This window comes from Diuraphis noxia, unplaced genomic scaffold (genome assembly GCF_037042655.1).
Source record: "Diuraphis noxia isolate RWA-SAM2 unplaced genomic scaffold, SU_Dnox_SAM2 contig0005, whole genome shotgun sequence".
Lineage (NCBI taxonomy): Eukaryota > Metazoa > Arthropoda > Insecta > Hemiptera > Aphididae > Diuraphis > Diuraphis noxia.
In genome coordinates this window covers 9,854,012-9,873,736 of record NW_028301715.1, presented here as the reverse complement: position 1 = coordinate 9,873,736, position 19,725 = coordinate 9,854,012, and the positions used below count along the sequence as shown (strand labels likewise).

General features: G+C 25.1%; 2 protein-coding genes across 6 annotated transcripts; one reads left to right on the top strand and one right to left on the bottom strand.

Annotated features, from left to right (window-relative positions):
• Positions 1-2,043: 2,043 nt before the first annotated feature.
• Lnk (SH2B adapter-like protein Lnk) lies at positions 2,044-5,034 on the bottom strand. The gene is made up of 8 exons (XM_015513049.2): positions 4,314-5,034; positions 3,980-4,247; positions 3,731-3,835; positions 3,490-3,605; positions 3,297-3,415; positions 3,050-3,231; positions 2,287-2,577; positions 2,044-2,218 (listed from the first exon to the last, which is right to left on the bottom strand). The coding sequence occupies exons 1-8, from the start codon at positions 4,556-4,558 to the stop codon at positions 2,087-2,089; spliced, it is 1,458 nt and encodes a 485-aa protein (XP_015368535.2). The 5' UTR covers positions 4,559-5,034; the 3' UTR covers positions 2,044-2,086.
• A 787-nt stretch (positions 5,035-5,821) lies between these two features.
• On the top strand, positions 5,822-19,297 carry LOC107164995 (uncharacterized). 5 transcript variants are annotated; one of them, XM_089229924.1, is made up of 5 exons: positions 5,822-5,863; positions 6,699-6,782; positions 6,933-7,022; positions 14,749-14,839; positions 16,776-19,297. In XM_089229924.1, the coding sequence occupies exons 2-5, from the start codon at positions 6,772-6,774 to the stop codon at positions 18,465-18,467; spliced, it is 1,884 nt and encodes a 627-aa protein (XP_089086050.1). In that variant the 5' UTR covers positions 5,822-5,863; positions 6,699-6,771; the 3' UTR covers positions 18,468-19,297. The 5 variants fall into 5 exon arrangements, with proteins under 5 accessions (XP_089086050.1, XP_089086053.1, XP_089086054.1 ...); XM_089229928.1 differs by lacking the exons at positions 5,822-5,863; positions 6,699-6,782; positions 6,933-7,022 and adding exons at positions 11,552-11,677; positions 12,006-12,118; XM_089229929.1 differs by lacking the exons at positions 5,822-5,863; positions 6,699-6,782; positions 6,933-7,022 and adding exons at positions 11,795-11,927; positions 12,006-12,118.
• The last annotated feature ends 428 nt before the right edge of the window (positions 19,298-19,725 follow it).

The following is a 19,725-nucleotide window of genomic DNA, read 5'->3' as shown; positions in this document are numbered from 1 at the left end:
ATAGGTAAACGGTTATTTTTAGGTGCATATTTTAGAGCATATTTGGTCATTTTTTGGTGCATATTTGCATGCATATTTAGGTATTTTTTAGAGCTACAAGTCCCTAAGCCTACTTATAACTCATAAACTACTCGTCCTAAATTCGATTTTTATGAATCAAAATACTTAGAAAAATATTCTGCTTTGGAATATAAAATTAAAACTCTATGTTATCATTCAAAAAAGTAAAAAACTTAAAAAATGATAAGGATAAAAAATATTTAAAAATATAATTTTTTAATAAAAACGTTTGTTTTTTAACAACTTGAAACAATGTGAAAATATTTTGAAAAAATTCAATACTTTTTTAAAATAATGAGTTCTTCGATAAAAAAATCACCCTGTAACTTAATATATGGTATCTTAGTCCGTGGTTGTAATAAATGGGGAAATACACACTTAGATATGTACTATATTAAATCGTCGGTAGATTTAAAAATAAAAATAATAATAATACAATAATACGGGCAATGGGGGGGGGGTTCAGCCCGTTAGCCCCCCCCCCCCTTGCGTACGCCACTGTAACCAACCTAAGTCCATAACTGTTGAACTTAATTTTTGACTACGCCGACTTCGAGCATTCGAGCTCGTTGTTGTTTAGATTTAAATTAATTCGATAACTACAACGCTATCTACTGGATTATCAATGAATATGATAAATGATCAGAAACTTGGAACATTTTTTTTTGATTAGTTACCGAAGTACAGTAAATACTTTAGTAATCTGTTAATCTGTATGTACTCAGTAGATTAGACTAAAGTCTACCTATACACAAAACACAAATTGTAAAATGTATTACTGACATGTGAGTTTAAATTTAAATCCTAAAACATGTATTTAGTCGTCTTTAGATGAATTATGATATAGATACAACATCAAGGATTTAGGTACAGAAAGTAATATTAAAATATTCAATCATGTCTTCTAAGGACTTCTGTGTAGGTTCCTTTTCTTATAAGTTTATCTGGAAGTCCTAATGAAAAAAATTAAGTACCACAATTTGTCTTACTTCACTGGGTAATTTTATACTCTTACAATATTAGAAAAAGCTTCAGTGATATCTGAATACTTGACTGTTGCAATAATGTGATATACATTTGTTAGACGTTAAAACTGAGCGGACATCTATCATCAAATTTTAATACTAATGAAATAGGTACCAAAGTAACGAACTGTGAATGGTTTATTACCTATCCGCTTTTTTAAAATAATATCTAAGCAACACGCCTAGCACATTGGTCTTAGCCAAGTTTTATATAATATAATGTCCTGGACCATGGTATATTTAGGTATCAATAAAACCTATCATGTTCTAGAATTAATTGGAAAATCATGATACATTATTAACAATATATATATAAATAATGATCATAATTCATAATACAAAACAACAACTTAATTCTAATTTTATCAATCAAAGTGCTGCTGTAAATTGAAATTGAAGAGTGAAATAGTTACAGCTTTTGACAAAACAAGGTTTCGTGTAAAAAAACTGAAAGCAATCATGAAAAAAATGAAATGCAAATAATTTTAAATTGTTTCGACATTTATATATTTCTTTTTATTATAAATATTGATTTCAATAATACATGTTAACGGTAATTGTTCAAAATGAAATAATAATTCAATAAAATATTCATTATTTTTCATAAGCTACTGCTCTTTTTACTATAAATAAATACATTAAAAGGATGGTAAGGAACCAAATTTGACTAATAATCACTAACTTACAAGAGGCAATTTAAAATGTACAAATATGTTGTCAAATTAATGATATTAGTAAGTTAAATATATGAATAAATAAATCTCTTAACATTTTCAATTGTTAATTAAACTTAAATAATTAACGAATACTAGATTGAATAATTGAACATGAAAATTGAAGTACAATATAAGCAAACCATAACTGGATATTAAAGCAGACAAAAACACACAAATACGAGAAAAATCTCGGCAAAATAATATGATAAATATTATAACGATTATAATAAATTATTTACATATTTAATACTGAACAAAATTATACAGGTGGGTATCTCATTATAACTATCTTAGTGTATACTGGTTATTAACCGCTCTTACAACATTTCCCAATCCTGGTTCGGGTGTTGACCGATTAGTAAAGTCTGTTTGTAAGTCTTTTGTTTTGGTTCTAATAGGAGCCAACATTGTCTTAAACTATAAAAATATAATTATTATCAATAATTACCTAGGTATGTTTAAATTAGGTATATCAAGGTAAATACTTCTCTATATAGTTGAGGTGCTATGGGTCGAAGTCCGTGATCTATGTTCAGAGGTAGAGGGGCATTTGGATCACGAGTAATAGCAATAAAATCAATATTGGTATTGCTTGGAATCACTCCATATTTAATTGGGGTATTTAGTATATAATCTCTAAGAGTTACATCGCCCGGTCCACCATTCTCTAAAGGTATTAAATGTGTTTGAAAATGTTCAAGCATATCTTGTATACTAGGGAATGATAGATGTTGTACTCGACAGTGTCCTTGGTCATTTAATGTCATTCGTAAATGCTAAATAAAAAATGTATCATGAATTTTTAAATATTTTCATACATACATATGAAATGTATGTATGAAAGTTAATTGTAATATAAGTTAAAAATAAAGAAAAATTAGCCATCATTTTGTAGAGTGCTCTGCCACAAAATGTGTTTTACTAGCAGCAAATTAACTATAATTACGGACTACAGAGACAGAACAATTTTAATTTAATTATTTATACCTACATTCAGACTCTACCATACTTTTTATTTTATTTTATTTTATTCCAGAAATTATGTCTGAAGTTATCTAAGAAAATCTAAAATATTAACATCTATTTAAACTAAACATATTTTAAAATACAAAATAGTTAATATTTGATATTATAAAAAAGGTAAATTAAATTATTATTATATTAGTAGAGCACATATTGCGTTCGTAATAATGGTAGAGTGCTATACAACATGATGGTCAAAATAATATATCTAAATTTTAACAATACCTTTGGTTTTCCCTTAAAATTAAATGTCAACACATATTCACCCTTTCGAGTTTCAGACTGTCTGACTAGAAACATTCCATGTCCATTAGTGCCTAAGTGTGACACCAAATTAGTAGCATCAGATCGAGCCAGCATACCATGAAACCATGGATAAAGGCGAAGAGATGCTGATATATCATTTTCTTCGGAAAAACAAACCAATGGTCATTATTCATACACAAATTAAAACACTCTAATTAATACTTACCAACATCATTGTTTAAAATAATATCTAAATTATTGGTGGAACTCTGGGGTGAGTTTAATAATGTTTCATTTGAATGTGCAACTGATGAGTCTAACACACCATCAATACTGCCAATAATACTACACAAAATAAATTCAAAAATTACAATCATTGCTTATACATTTTATATAAAAGTTTTATTCATAATTATCACCTTATATCATCATGCAAACCATCACGTTTACGCATGCAATATTTTACAGTTGCAAGCCATTGGCGCATTTCTTCTGGACTTAGGGCATCAATTATATATTCAACATTGTTTTCATCCTATATAAATACAAACAAGAATAAATAATTTATAAGTAAGTAGTATTATACAAAATTAAATAATTAATTTTTTGTAATAATACTAATAAAACTTCTTGTATAAGTTATAATACTTCGATAATTACTTTTAGTACAAATGTATTAGCATATCGTTCAGGCATTTCAATTTCTTTGGTTTCTCTAGCATCTTGTATCAAAAAACAAAACACTCCGTGTTTTGATTTCAAAGACTAAAATTTAAATATATGTATTGTTAATGAAATTAATTTATTATTATTTTTTTTTTTTTTAATGTATCATAATTTTTATTCACCTATCAGAACTATTAATTAAGGTTATATGAATTTAATAATATTTAAAAAATTATATTATACCTTAGGAGGACAATAAAATTCTAGGGTGTAACCATCTGTGTTCTTAACCAATGCAAGTCTTGCTTTCTCCCATCTGGGTTCACCACCATCAAATGTTTCTCCCAACCGATAGTTTACTATACCTTCTTTACGACATTCCACAATAATTTTGGCCAGTTTTTTCTTACATTTTATAGGTCTTTGGGACATTATAGATGCAGCATCAAGTTCTACCTCATCAGAATGCTGTTTGTGGAACAATGGACGAAGAGCTCTAAATGACATTCGTCTACAATAAAAAAGTTAATGTATTATATAGGTAATTATGATACCTACTTCAACAATTCTAACTTACCTGAAAAAAGGTTTTTTCTTGACAGTGATCATAGACTCTGTATCTGAATCACTGTTACCAGAATCATTGTCTGGCCAATTGTATCTATCACACTCACGTTTAAAATGAGCTGCAAAAACTTTAATGTAATGACCAAGTACTTCCTGCCGAGTGGATGGCTGAGATGAAAATGATGACACTAGGTGTTCAGCATTGACTCTGGCTTGCTCATCACATAAATCAACCCAATTATTTGCATGATTCATGATTTACAACCTAAAAGTTTCAATAATGGGCACACAACACTCCAGTATGGAATCGAAATAACAATGTTTTCCTTTCATCACTAGTATGCATTACTATTTCTAATTAATTGTTTAATGAACATAAAAACACGTGCTAATTTTAAAGGTAAAATACATACGAGATATATTGGAATAAAATTATTTAAATATTCGATACTCGTCTAAAATTGGTATGTTTAAAGTGTATGCAAGTATATTTAAAATTAATTATGTAAATAAAGTATTGTGTTTTTCAAAAATTTGAACATTTTTAAGGAGTGTAAACAACGACGTACGATCCGCTAGAAATATTTGATAAGAAAGTGTAGACTGCAAAGTTCTCAAACAAGTAAAAAAAACCAGTCAAAAAACAATTATTGACCAATAGATAGCGCAGTACTCCGGTAATAACCAGCGATTTACTACGAATTAAGATAATATCTATTTACTCAATTCCGGTCTCCGGATGCGGGAATGACAAACTGGGACATATTAAAAACATATGTTCTATGAGCAACGTGAGTGTGTTTTGGTCACTAAATATCACTAGTAGACCTTCTCTAAATCGTATTTTTGTAGTTTTGGATGTAGATATTTAAAAATAGCAAGTGTCATTCCTTTATTATCTGCAAATTCCAAATTCCAATATTATCAAAATAGAAAAATATGCCGGAATAGCATGAATTAAGATATATATGTATGTATTTATTTATTCATTAGTGCAGTATGGGAAACAGAGAAGTCTGATTTTTTCATAGATATAAATAAACTTATGAAGTTAAATTACATAATATATTAATATTGAGGCCGCGGTCATAGAGGGGAAGTTTAAGGAAATTTTTCATTGCATTATCATTTATCACTAACAAAACCGCCAAAATAATTACTGATTAAACATTTCAACGTATTAGGATTTAGGAATTAGGATTAACACAGATTAAAGATTACCTAAATAAAAATTATAAAACCTAACTGAACTTACATAATTTGTGTATTAGACATTAGTACAGAATGATTCTGTGGTATTTGTATGAATAATAATGATACAATGATACGGAAATAATTATTTGAATTCATTTAAAATGATATTATTATACATATTTTAATATTTCATATTATAATTACGCTTTATTAACTAAATATTAGTATTTATTACTGTATAATATATTTCTTATTTTATCAATAACAAAATATTAAAAAATTTAAATTTTGAATGTTACTTACGTGTTGTGTTTTCCATAGAAATACTAAAAGTGATCCGGATTTATCATTCCATAATTTCCATGAGTAAGTAATATAAAAACTAAACAATTTATATGTTACATACTGTCAGGGGCGTAATTAAGGGGGGATGAGGGTGATATATCCTCCCCAGAGCCTATATAATGTGTATATTTATAATATATTAATTTGAAGCTTGTGGAATTATAATATGTTTTATCATGCTGACATCACGACGAAATATATTAAATATAATTAATATCAAGAAATCTATAAATTATTATTTAATTTAAAAGTAAATTTTAATTCTAATATATTCAAAATTTACATTTTGGAGAAATTATTATAATATTGTATAGGTACTAAATTGTGTAGAATTTTAAAGCACATTTATTAATACATTTTGTGTACATATATATTAGTTTAAGAATTTTTGATGAAATATTGTACTTGAAAATCTAAGTATTTTGTGTGGAAAAAAATGTTTATCCCCCCCCTAAGACAAATTCCTAATTACGCCACTGCATACTGTATGTATTAGTTCATATTTAAACATAACATATTAACTGGATATGTATATTTAAATATTTAGCAATGTATAATTTTTGTTTAAAAATTTCCTAAAAACAAAAATAAAAGGCTAAATGGATAAAAAATATTATTTCTTAATGAAGTAAAGACATGGCATAGGGTGTGTTCATTACATTTTGACAAAAATAACTACAAGGTTCTTGATGAAAAATCAATTTACAATTGTTTTTTATTCAAAGCGATACCACAAAACTATAATATTGAATCAGTTGAATTTTCAGAGCCATAGTATGACTATAATCGTTAAAAAATATAAAATATTTTATAATTTTACTTCTTAAGTTAAATTATATAATGCTTTATATTTCAGATATTCAAATGTTGAAACTCCTATATCTGATTCTAAATCTTATACTGAATGTACTGTGTCCTCTGAGACATCAATGTGTAAAAGGTAAGTATAATAATTAAACAATAACTTAATATTATTAGTAAATATGAATTTATTTTCTAGATTATCTACAGTATAACCTTCAACCTTAAAAAATTTAAATATTTTATGATTGTACTTTTTAGTAAAATTATATAATGCTTTATATTTCAGATATTCAAATGTTGAAACTCCTATATCAGATTCTAAATCTTATACTGAAACTGAATGTATTGTATCCTCTAAGTCACCAGAGTGTAAAAGGTAAACATAATCATAAACAAATAACTTTATAATAATACAACTTAAAATAATATTTTTTCCCAAAGTCCTTATTCCTTATTGATGATTTACAACTGACTAGTCCTAAGAAAAAATTAAGATAATAAATACAACACAGTCCAGTGATTAAAAAAAAAAATGGTGATTTTTAACACCTAAAAGGACCAAAGGAAATCTAAATTTTATCAAACTCACTGTTGTTAGTTTAGGGAGAAAAGATAAATTATTAAGTAAAAAAAAATTGCAATTGCAAAAATTTGTGTCACTTTAAGACATAATTTATCTGCATTATTTGCTAAGAATTTAATTTCAACAACATGCAATTTACAGGTATTATATAGGATGTATTATACATTTTATTTATACACATTTTATAAAACTGGACAAGTTAAAATTATATGTATTTTATCGACTATGAATCAATTTTTTTTTTTTTACAATCATTTATAAATAATTTTTATATAGTGCATTAAAATTAGCTTATAGTGATGTAGTTGAAAATAAATCAAAAAGTTTATTAGAAAAAAAAATACGTAGTAATTAGAAAATAAAATAAATGAATTAAATTCTAATCTTTAGGAACTTTAGGAATTGTTCATCAATTGGACAAATAATAAAATTATAAAAATAGCTATAGATATCAAAAATTAATTAATTAATAATTATTATGATTAGAATTCCTAAGAATTTGGGAAAGAAAGGAAAATGGGCATCAGTTTTAGGATTGCAACAGCAATAAATTGGTTATAGGAATAACTTTACGTTTTCAAGAATAAGTTCCGACAACTTTGTAGGTATTGTTGGTAATTTCATCCGCTTTCTATATGCTAAGGATTTCAAACACTAGTATAGAGAGGAACAGCATCTTCTACTTCCGATTTTGGTGCAACCCTTTATTTCTGAAGACACAAGAGATCGCCTCACTTTGTGGAAACTCTGAGGTACAGATATTGTTGGATTGAAACAACTTTTTCCTAAATAATATTTTATAATTATATAGTTAAATTATATTATGAATTATAATTAGGGATGAGAGATGATTTCTAAGTTATAGAAATTGAAATTTTTTTTATATTTAACGGTATAATAATAAAAAATATATATTTTTTGACATATTTTCGTTTTTTTCTTTTTAACAAATATGATTTAAATTAAATTAAAATAAATTCCATTTATAATTTCACCTTTAGAATCTCTCAAAATCCACGTTGCACCAATTCAACTCCATACGTCGGATGATTGTGATTTTTTGAAATTATTGCAGTTGTTTCTGACTTTAGTATTACTGGTCCTCCACAGTTGTTAATACGTTTATAATATTCATTATTTCCGCTACATTTTTTAACCTATGTGGCTATATGTCCACTACTAATTGTTTTTTTTTACCTCGGTTTGAATTAATTTTATACCAAGACATATTCGGTTTTAAAATTGTGTATGATATAAATTTGTAAAATATACTGCAAAGGTGACTGCAGAGTGCAGACTAAATTCAGTGACAGTGCGTAACCCATTGTATGTGAAAATTTTTAGATTGAAGATTTTATTATTATCGTCACTTCATCAGCGATAAGATAACGGAAACGTTTTCCAACAAGTCACTTGCGATGGAAATATCTTACCTATATAGGTACATAATATTTAATATGCTACATAATAATATGTAACATTATATAATATATAATATCGTAATATAAAATGTAATAATTAATAATAATATAATATATATATATACATTTATTTTTTATTTTTTTCGGCGAAATGGGTTTTGCCAAATTGAGTCTCGACTAAATGGGCCTAAATCGTTGCAACTATTGTAGCTAACAGTAAACTGTGCCCAAATACTAGGGGGAACATGAGAGTCTGGTGAATTATTATTTAGGTCGCCACTCACCTTCAGCTGAAAAGAAGGTTATCGCGGGCCGGAATTCACTGGTCTCCAGCGCAAAACGCGTCGGATCGTAACTCAACCATAGCCGAAAGGCTCGAAAAACACATGTTAAGCAGCACTGCAGTCCCGACGAAAATCGATTCTTATACGCATCCCTACGCGACGCCCTGCCATAGTGCAGGAACCGGTCTTGATGGCTTTGTTCCATGGGGAAGAGCAGATGTAGAATCGACGTGTGAGCGAACACGTGTAAACAGAGTTTAGATTATGGGTTCATTATTATAAAACGAAAGGGATATATTGTAAAAAAAAAATAGGTAGGTATTCCAAAGAAAATCGGTAGGGAATCCCACGATTTCTACAAGTTTCCCATCAAGGGTCCGCGTTTATCAAAAATTTAAGATCCACAAGTCTAAACTTATTTAATCATCATTTTTATTTATAAATGCATGTTTTTGTATTTCAGATTTCAAAATACATTCTAATTAAAATATTAACTATTATATATAAGCCATAATAATAGGCTTATTAAACAATAAACATAGTAAATATTATATTATAATATTAAGTGTCTATAGTATCGTTTATACGAATTACCCCGAAAAATGTTGGTCTACTTTTCTGCTCTTTTAAATTATCAATATTCATAGTAATTAATAAACTACTTGATCGAAATTTGATTTTTATACATCGAAATACTCCGAATAATATTCTGCTTCAGATTATTTTGTAAAAAATTTAAAAAATTTTTTCCCGAAATTCTGCATTTTACAGACTAAAAATTGAGTAAAAGAAATATTTTCAAAAACCAAGTGTTTTCTGAAATAATGAGTGTCTAATATTAAATAGATCACTCCGTATATTATATAACTTAATAATTATTAGATAGAGATAGTTATACTAAATTATTTAATTAATTAATTAAAATTAATAATTGAAATTATAAATAAACAATTTGTGGACTGTGTATGATAATAATTTAATAATATAATTTTAATTAATACATCTACATTGATTTTAATTAAGTGTATATGTATATTAGTCAAATATTTATATATATTTTAGTACTATAATTATATATTATATACGTATACGTGCGTTTGATTGAATAATTAATTAATATATTTATGTATTATATACAGTGTTCCACGGAGATCTGAAAAATGAAATAACTTTTGTTATAATCAATATTTTTTAATACTGAAAATAAAAACTTAAAAATTGATGAAATAATTTTTCGAAATATTTAATATAGCCAATTTGTAAATTTGATTTTCAGAAAAATGTATATGGTAAAAACACTTATTTAAGTAAAATGGCTGATTTCTTACAATTTTTTTAAATATCAATATTTTCGTTAAGTAAATTAGGATCTAGTTAGAAACATTTTAATTTCAAATAATATAAAGTTTTTTAAAAATATTTTATAAAAACATTTTTAATTTTAATTAATTAGATTTTAACATGAACCTATAAAATGTGCATATAAAATATTTTTTAAATTAAAATGTTTCTAACAAACTAGATCATAATTTACTTAACGAAAATATTGATATTTAAAAAAAATCGGCCATTTGATTTAAATAAGTGCCTTTACCATATCATAAATTTTTCTGAAAATCATATTTACAAATTGGCTATATTGAATATTTCGAAAAAAAATTTTTTCAATTTTTAAGTTTTTTATTTTCAATATTAAAAAATAAAAAAAAATGTAGCAAAAGTGTCTTATATTGTGAATTATATTTAAAGAAAAATTTAAAAAATATTGATTAGAACATAAGTTATTTAATTTGTCAGAAATCAGATCTCCGTGGGACACCCTGTATATATAGTAGGTAGTTATTATTTTACCAGTTGATAATATTCCAAAGCAGATATCTACCAGTATTTCTAAATATTATCTCATTTAGGAACCTTTGTTAATTATTATTACTTGTTACATAATTGTATTTCTCAACTGATCAATAAGCTATAAGGTATATCAACTACTGTCTACTTACTACCGCCTTCCATACATATACCTTGTTGTGACCCACTTACTTTTTATTCACAAGATATGTGTATACTTATAAATTTAAGTTATCTATAGTCAGAAATAACAGTAAGAATTTTGGAAGAAGGAAGAGACGATAACTTAAATTGTAACACTCATCTTAAGTACCCACCTACTGGTAGGTAATAGTATAACAATAATAGTTATTTATTTTATACGCAATAATACTATACAGAATACACTCCAAATTCCAAATATTATTCGATAATTATAAGTCTGCACTCTGCAGGTACCAATACAAATTATTAAAATTTAAGGTAACTAAATTACTACGGCTTAAAAAAAAGACAGATGGGTTGGTATAATTTTTTTTTATTACAGTAAGAGCGTTTTAACAATAATTCTGATTTATACTAGCGTATAACTAATATCATTTTTATGTGTTTAAAAATTATACAAACGAAAAATATTAAAATAAAAACATGAATTTATTGTTAATTTTAACCGTAAGTAGATAAAAAAAATTGTATTAAACATGTTTCTTTCTATTCTGCTGGCCACACTGACTCGTGATCTTGTCATAATTTTACATGCCATTTCATTTATTGTTTTATACTGTACGTCTGCATACCATACAACTTTTTTGTTGCCACTGGCCTTGTTAAATACATTTTTTAATTGTGTTCATGTTAAATATATTTTGTTTTTAATTATATCTTAAATTATCCTACCGAGTTGAAGAGTTTTGAGGTAATTTATTATTTTCACATATTATGTATAATTTATTTTAATCAAACAAAATTAAAAAAATATTAAAAGTACAAAATTAATTTCATCGAAATGTAGTACAGTGGCTAAGACACTGATTCATATCAATAAATCATGACAACCCATATTATGACTATGAAAATAAATTGAAAAAATAACAGTTTGAAAAAAATAAAATAAATCGAATAATATATCACGAGGAAGATAACGATGTATTCCTCCATGGCCTTTAGTAATATTTTTACAATACTACACAAATAAATATGATTTTGTTTTAAGTATCTTTATTAAAAAATAATGTATTCTTTAGATAATATTACATTCTATAGCCAGAGATTCAAAAATACGTGACGTCACTATTCGTGGTATTTTAACCATCATGACAACCAATAGTCAATGACTTAATGATTGATATTTGTGAAGGTACTGTTGAAAAAATTACTAAACATGCAAAAAAGATACTATGTATCTATTTTTATTAATATTACATCTCGAAATATTATAAAATTTTAATAGTTATATAAGATATTCAGTAACAAATAATATCACTATATTAGAGTATGGTTTTGTTTTTTGACAATATGGAAATGTACCTATTAATAATCATAATATACGCTCGTATATAAATTATTGTAATAAGTCTCTTAAAATAAACAAAAACTGCTTTGTGTACTCACAAATTCACTGCACAATATGTAAATATATAATAGTTTGTGTATAAATACCTACACAATAGTTACGAGTTTATAATATTTAAGTTCGAGTAAAAATTGTAAAGCTTATGATAATATATTATAATGACATTTTATAGAGGTTTAAATTTGTAATAATATACTAAAAAGTACATAGGTACTTGAATAAAATTCCTATATAATTACTATATTAAGAATAATATTGGTGTTATTAACTATTAATCAGTCATCATTTATGAAGATTTGCGACCTACCTACATTTCACAATTTTTATACCTAGTACTTATAGTAGTCCATTTAAATAAAAAGTTAATAAATAAACAACCAATTTAGGTATACCTAATTTCTACACCTATCTACATTTCTATACGTAAAATTGTATTATTCAACTATATTTAAAGATACCTAATAACTATATAAATATAATTATAATCCCTTTATTTTTCACCTATGCCTATAATATGTTTGTTTTTAGGTCATGAAAATTTATAATATCTCCATTTAATTTATATCATATGTATCATATTGTTATCTATATAAATATTGAAGAACTCATTTCAAGTAAAACTTTTATTTTGTTTAAGACAACGACTTGAATCCAAAATCACTCAAATTTGGTGTAGGTAATGAATATTGATAATTACTCGAGTACCTAACTGTACTAACTAATGCCTATAAGGCTAATTCTAAAATTATTTGAAATTAATAATTACATGGGTAAACAACAATATATAAATAATAATATGTTATGATAAAGTCTTATAATCGAAATTATTGAAATAAAGGCCAAGTACGTATTATAATGATTTGTTAATGTATTAAAAGGGCCTAATTATTTTCAATGTAATTAAATAATAATAACAACATAAATATATGAAGAAAAAAAATTATCATAACATACGAATTCAATTTTCTCATATTATTTCGATAATAAGATGGTACCTATACGCTTTTAGTAGCCATTTATTGATAAAAATAAGTACATAATAGATCGCATTTTTGGGGCCAACCATGAACAAACGAACAAAGAGCAACAACGCCAACAACTATTTTGTTCTGATAATATTTTATATACCTACGTATATTATTTTTTATGTAAGGAAATTATACCACAGAAATGGATAACTTCAAGTCATCTCTAAGAAATTTATTGAATCTTCCAACGGTAACACTGCTTAATACTGTGAACGAACTAAACTATATAGGGTTGTATATTCTTTTAATCGATGTTGTTACATTTTATAAAATAAATCGATTGTTATGTGAATAATATTTTTATTTTTTATAGTTTCTGTAGTACAAATTTAACTAATTTACTAATTAATATTAATATTTAATCGTGATATTTATGTTATTCAATTTCATTTTTCGTATGCACATTTATAAACTTAACTGAAGTCTGATGTAGTGATGTAGACCAAACTTAACATATTTATCTAATTCAATGAACAATTTATTACAGTAATATTATGTTGGATACAATATAATGATAATACATCATCGATATTTTACGTAATTCGATTGTTTACTGTTTATTGCCAGTTGTATACCTGTATTAGTTGTAAGCTCCAAGTGACTCTTTACGCTTTACAGTATTGCAACTGTTTCGCTCTATCCTTTTCCTACTTTCATTTTTATTTAGTGTTTTAAATGTGTTTGCCAATTTTAATACATAATAACTTATTAAAAAAAAAAAATGTCATTTTAATCATCAAAACTAGTTCCCGAATACAGTTTTAATTTAATATTCAATACACTGTAAGTAACAAACTTATTACTAGTTTCAAAAGCAATAATTATTAGTCTTAGTACTGCATACGAAATTATTAAAAATATTTTTTTAATGTACATTTTATGAGTTAGTAATAATTAATAACTAATGATATTGCCTATTAATTTTTTTTTTATGCTCTACTAAATTGTGTTTAATATTTTTTTTTTTCTTTTAGAACCTTCAGCGATAGCTATTAGTGTTTAATATTACTTTAGTCATTTAAGTTTTAAATGCAACCAATACAATAATAACCATTACCTGAATATACCTAAGTACCTATTATAAATAATATTAATTAAAGTTTTATTATAATTTAATTACACACCAACTTAATTAATTCATTTAAATATTGATTTGTTCTCAAAACTATAGAGTATAATTCTTTTAAATATTCTGGTATTATTATGATTAAATGAGTATTTAAATTATATACTTAAGCTTATTTAATTGATTTCTAAAATAAAAATGTATAATTTTGATCAACTTATTAGCAGTTTATTAATTTACCTATAAAACTATTAATTTTAAGTATCATTCTTTACCCTATGAGCTATTGCGATTAATTTAGTACTATTTTTTTTTTTTAGTGTTAAAATGACTGAAACAGATTTGAAAAAAATTCCATTTTTCAAATTATTAAATCTTGAGGCTATTACTCCAGAGAATGATTCATCCACGGTATTTATAATTTATTTATTATATTTTTTTATGAAGTAGATAATCCATAGCCTTTTAAGTTAGTTTACTAAAGATTAATGAATTATATTAAGTAAACTCATTTGTGGATCCACTTACGTTTATTATTACATGTATTATTCATTAATATCTTATTTTAATTAATGAAATTCACATAAATTGTACTTATTTAGCTCATAAACAATTTATTTGCAGTCTAAATACACTAGTACTTATTAAATTATTTAATGAAATTAAAAATACTGAAATATATTATTTGATCTATCATCCAATATTTTTATAAAATAAAATTGTTTATTTAACCTATTATGATGAAAATGTACATTTTATTATATTATATCAAATTATAATCTGCTATTATTTTATGAAGGCAACTTTTCCGGGGTATATTCATTTTCATTAATAGTTAGTAATAATTCATTATTGTCGGCTAGAATTTAGATTTTTATGTAATTTATTTATTATTACATTCATAACTACTTAATGTTCCCCACACATTACAGTGGTAGTGATAAAGTAATTCCAGACACAATTAACCACCAAGACAAAAGAATTTTGATACCACCGTTGCAGTGTGTGATGACCTTTAATTAAATACAATTTTTTTTTGTATATATTTAACAAAAATCACACATTTCTTACTTTTATATCAACTTATTTACAATAATTATATTATTTTATAAGAAATATTTTCAATATTTCATAAATTGTAATAGAGAGTATCATAATAAATAAGATGAAATACGGAAGTTGTTTTTGAAATTGCCTAATCTAAAAATTGTATAATCTATTACTCTACTACTCTAGTGACTATTTGTTTTTCGTACATTTTTTTATTCAGTACTTTTCATTTTGATAAGTATAAAATTTTTAAAATTTATGTTGATTAAATGCTTTTTGTAATATATATCATGTTTTTAACGCATATTTTGGCAAAAACTACATATTTATTTACATTTTTACTATTAAAAACAATGTCCTTGTAATAACCAACATTAATTAGTTTGATTAATAGAAATATAATGATTTCTTAGCATTTATTTGTTATCAATGCTTCTCATCTATTCATTCTTTGTCAATATTTTTTAAACTTATAAAATTTATAATTTATTCTGTAAAATAATATTAATTAATATTAATACAAAATACAAATAATAATACATTTCTTTTTATTAGCAATAATATGATATTTAATATTAGGTATACAAATAATATTTTTAAATCATTTTTTTTCTTGCTTAGGTATATATTTATTATTTATTGTATTTTATTATGAATTTTCGTATCCTTTTAAATAGAAATCATTTTTTTATTTAATTTTGAAGCTAAAATTCTTATAATATTATGCACATTGAATTTTTGGTAAAAATTAGTGAAATGGAGAACCCATTTATCGAGGTTTATCTTAAACATTTTTGCTGCACTCTTCTTCTTAGGATCTGTCATTAAAATCATCCATCTTGACATACAATTGTTCATAGTTTTGAACTACACCTTCCCAATCGCAAACAGAGTCTCAAAATTAGCCTTTTCCTTCTAAATTTTCTTCCATGATCATGTGTCAAGGTTGGTTCTGGCTTTGCCACCTGTGTCCAGACCACTGTTATCTGTATATATTAGCATAATTTATTATTATTTCCTTATTTTTCTAGACACGTACTATGACTAGTTTTAGAATTTTCAAAATATAAAATTTATTAGTTATTAAAAAAATTGGCTGATGTTAAAGTCTAATGTCTATTATACATTTTTTAATCCTCATTTACAACTATAATTAATTGTTTTATCTGATAAAAGATAAAATTTATCAGTCATACAACTCTTTAAGCTTACACGTTTAATATACATAGGCATTAAGTATTCTATTTATTTTATTAATGTGTTTATATACCTATATAATATATATTTTTTTTTTCAGATTTTCAGAAATAATTTATTAGTTTTACCACGCCATAATGCAGATCTCGTATGCAAAAATAATAGTATAAAAACTGGATATGAAAATTTTTGTATTAAAAAAGGCCCTTTAAAGCTGCTTCCATTTAAAGACTTTGATTTTATTGGCAAACATGTTGTTTGTCAAAAATGCTGTCAGAAGTTTGCTTCAAAATTTTCTTATAAAGCACATGTTGGTACAGGTATTTGTGTTAGAACTTATAATGGGCCAAATCTTATATATCTTAAGTACAAGAACAGAAATTATAGACAAGTTCGGAAAAAAAATAAAAAAAAGTCTGAAGAAGACTTTCACGGTCATGATATAAAAAAGAATTTATTAAATCCTGAAATGTTGAACACCTTACAGACTCGTAATAAAGTCTATTCTGACATTATACACCAGCGAAATAAAGTTAAAGAAAAACCATTGAATAATTCCGATAAAAATAATGATGAGCCCTCTGTGAAAAAACCTAGAGGAAGACCTAAAAAGAACATTATTGTTAATGATGTTAAGACTAACTTAAAAAAACGAGGCAGACCAAAGAAGTTAAATTCTGTGACAGTTGATACCTTAAGTCAAAATGACAACAGCTCAAGTAGTAACTTGGAAATTGATGAGTCTGAAAAACCAAAAAAGCTTAATAATTGTAGTCTTGATGATGCATTCAATAACAATGTTAATGAAGGTGGCAAATTACAATCGTTGTCTTCCAAAATGAAATATTTATCAACAAAGTTCTGGAAACTTTTTAACACAGAGTATAAGCCAAAAGATATAGATATTAATAATTATCAATATCCCTCCAAACACCAAATCCAGTATAACGAAGAAAAAAAAGGTGAATTATCAGCTGAAGAAAAAGAAATTTTTCTTAAAATTGAAGAACTAGAATATGATATTAAGTTTCTCTGTAAACAGTTTCAGGGAAAGAAAGAATATCCGTATAATGATGAATTAAAATTAATGCTGACAAAAATTAGTGAAAAGCGTGATGAAATTAAACAAAGTAAACTGAAGAAGACTGATATGAAGGGATCAATACCAGATGAAGGCAAAGAAAATATTCAACGTACACTCAAAATGAATGAAAATGAAACTGAGATTGAAATGAATAATATAGATTTTGATAAAAATGATAAATGTATAGGAATATGGATAAATAATAGTAATACTGTTTCCCCTGCTCTAACCATAAAAATGAACGGTGGATGTAAATCCATTAATCGTACTAATGTAGATAATTTTAAAAAAGAATCTACAAGTCAGGATAGTTTTGAAGACAATTTAAAAACATTAACAGTGGAAAAAACTTCAAATATAAATGATTCAGTTAAAAATCATTTAAATGATCTTGGTTTAAATTATATCTATAACCCTGTATTGAACTGTAAAAAATGCAGAAAAAAATTTACTTCTATTGCCGAATGGAAATTACATCGTTCTGAGCATTTGGTTAAGTTAAATACAATTTTTTTATGTAAGGTTTGTGGGCTTAAATTCAAAATGTATAAAAATTTTATAAAACATGTCAATATTCATAAAAAAGCAGAACAAAAGAAATCATATGATAAAAAAAATTTAAAAAACTTAGTTTGTAAAATATGTAATAGGCAGTATGATTACCTTAGATCGTATTATGCTCACATTAAAACCCATGTTGATGAATAACCTTATTTTTAATTTCCCAATACATGTATTTTTTAATGTATAGTACTTTTTCTAAAACCATCATAGATTGTTGACCATGTTTAAACTTTAAATTGATTTATTTTTGTATTTTATGGTTTAATTAAAACATTCTTATATTAAAATTGCTGATTTATGAATTTTGGTATCTTTTTAAAATAAAATATTTTTTTATAATATTGAATTATATTATATATATTTTAATTGTAATCATTTTAGTTTTAAAAACAAATAAAAGTCAAATTAATTATAAAATGTATTAATTGTTAGTGATATTTAACTTTTATAGTATGAGATGTCAAAAATATTAAATTTATTTTGTATAATATTATTTAGGTATAATTTAGGTAAATGTATAATTTACTAATCACAAAATATCTTAAGGAACCGTTTTCCTATAACTGGCGTCCGTGTAATGGACGAGTAACTGCAGCCAGTGTGTCTTATTATCCACTGCATCTAGATGTTGCTGGGAAACTGTACCTTTAGATTCTAGATACTGAGTGTACCTTATAATACCTTGGTTTCACTGTGACTGTACTGTATGTATATTTATTATTTTTGTTTTCTAAGCTAAGTGATAATTTTTTTAGTTAGAGAGAATGCTTTAAAAGTTTCATTGATCAAGTATCCACATCGAAGATAGGAAATTTCATTATTTTTAAATTGTTGTTATCTTATTTTAGTTAAGTAACTTTTTTTGTTTTTATTCAATAGTTAGAATTGTTAAGAAAAATCAATTAACTACAGAACATTTTCTAAACATTACATTTATTTTAAAGATCACTTAAATAAATCAAGCTCTTTATCTAGTTTGATGTTTTATAATTTTTTTCAAATGTAAAGATTTATGAGAATATCAAGTACCTATCCTTAGCTATTCCCGGAGTACCAGAATACATTATATTGTGTTTAAATACCTATTCTATATGGAATTATCTACCTACTTTTATAATTTGTGAGATAGCAATAAACACTTGAATAGTCAAATATGTTATATTATTCAAGATTATATAATGAGTGTGAATGATGCAAAATTTATTTAATATGATATGAAGATGGATTGATTTAACAATGCAGTTGAAAATTGGTTTTAATGGATCATAGGAGGTCCTAAAAAACATATTTCATGTCATGATAAATTTTAAAAGTAGGTACCTAATAATTACTTATGAAATGTTAAAATATATTTATTTTCACAATTCTGCAGAAAAAAAGAAGCATCATTAGTGTTGATAAC

Bases quoted from the DNA above. Each gene is read 5' to 3' on its own strand.
- Lnk (XM_015513049.2), bottom strand. From the start codon at position 4,558: ATGAATCATGCAAATAATTGGGTTGATTTATGTGATGAGCAAGCCAGA. The intron at 4,248-4,313 runs GTAAGTTAGAAT...TTTTTATTGTAG, and splicing joins AAGAAAAAACCTTTTTTCAG to ACGAATGTCATTTAGAGCTC. The intron at 2,578-3,049 runs GTATTGTTAAAA...TTTTTTATTTAG, and splicing joins ATTTTAAGGGAAAACCAAAG to CATTTACGAATGACATTAAA.
- LOC107164995 (XM_089229924.1), top strand. The intron at 7,023-14,748 runs GTAAACATAATC...TTTTTTTTTTAG, and splicing joins AAGTCACCAGAGTGTAAAAG to TGTTAAAATGACTGAAACAG. The intron at 14,840-16,775 runs GTATTTATAATT...TTTTTTTTTCAG, and splicing joins CAGAGAATGATTCATCCACG to ATTTTCAGAAATAATTTATT.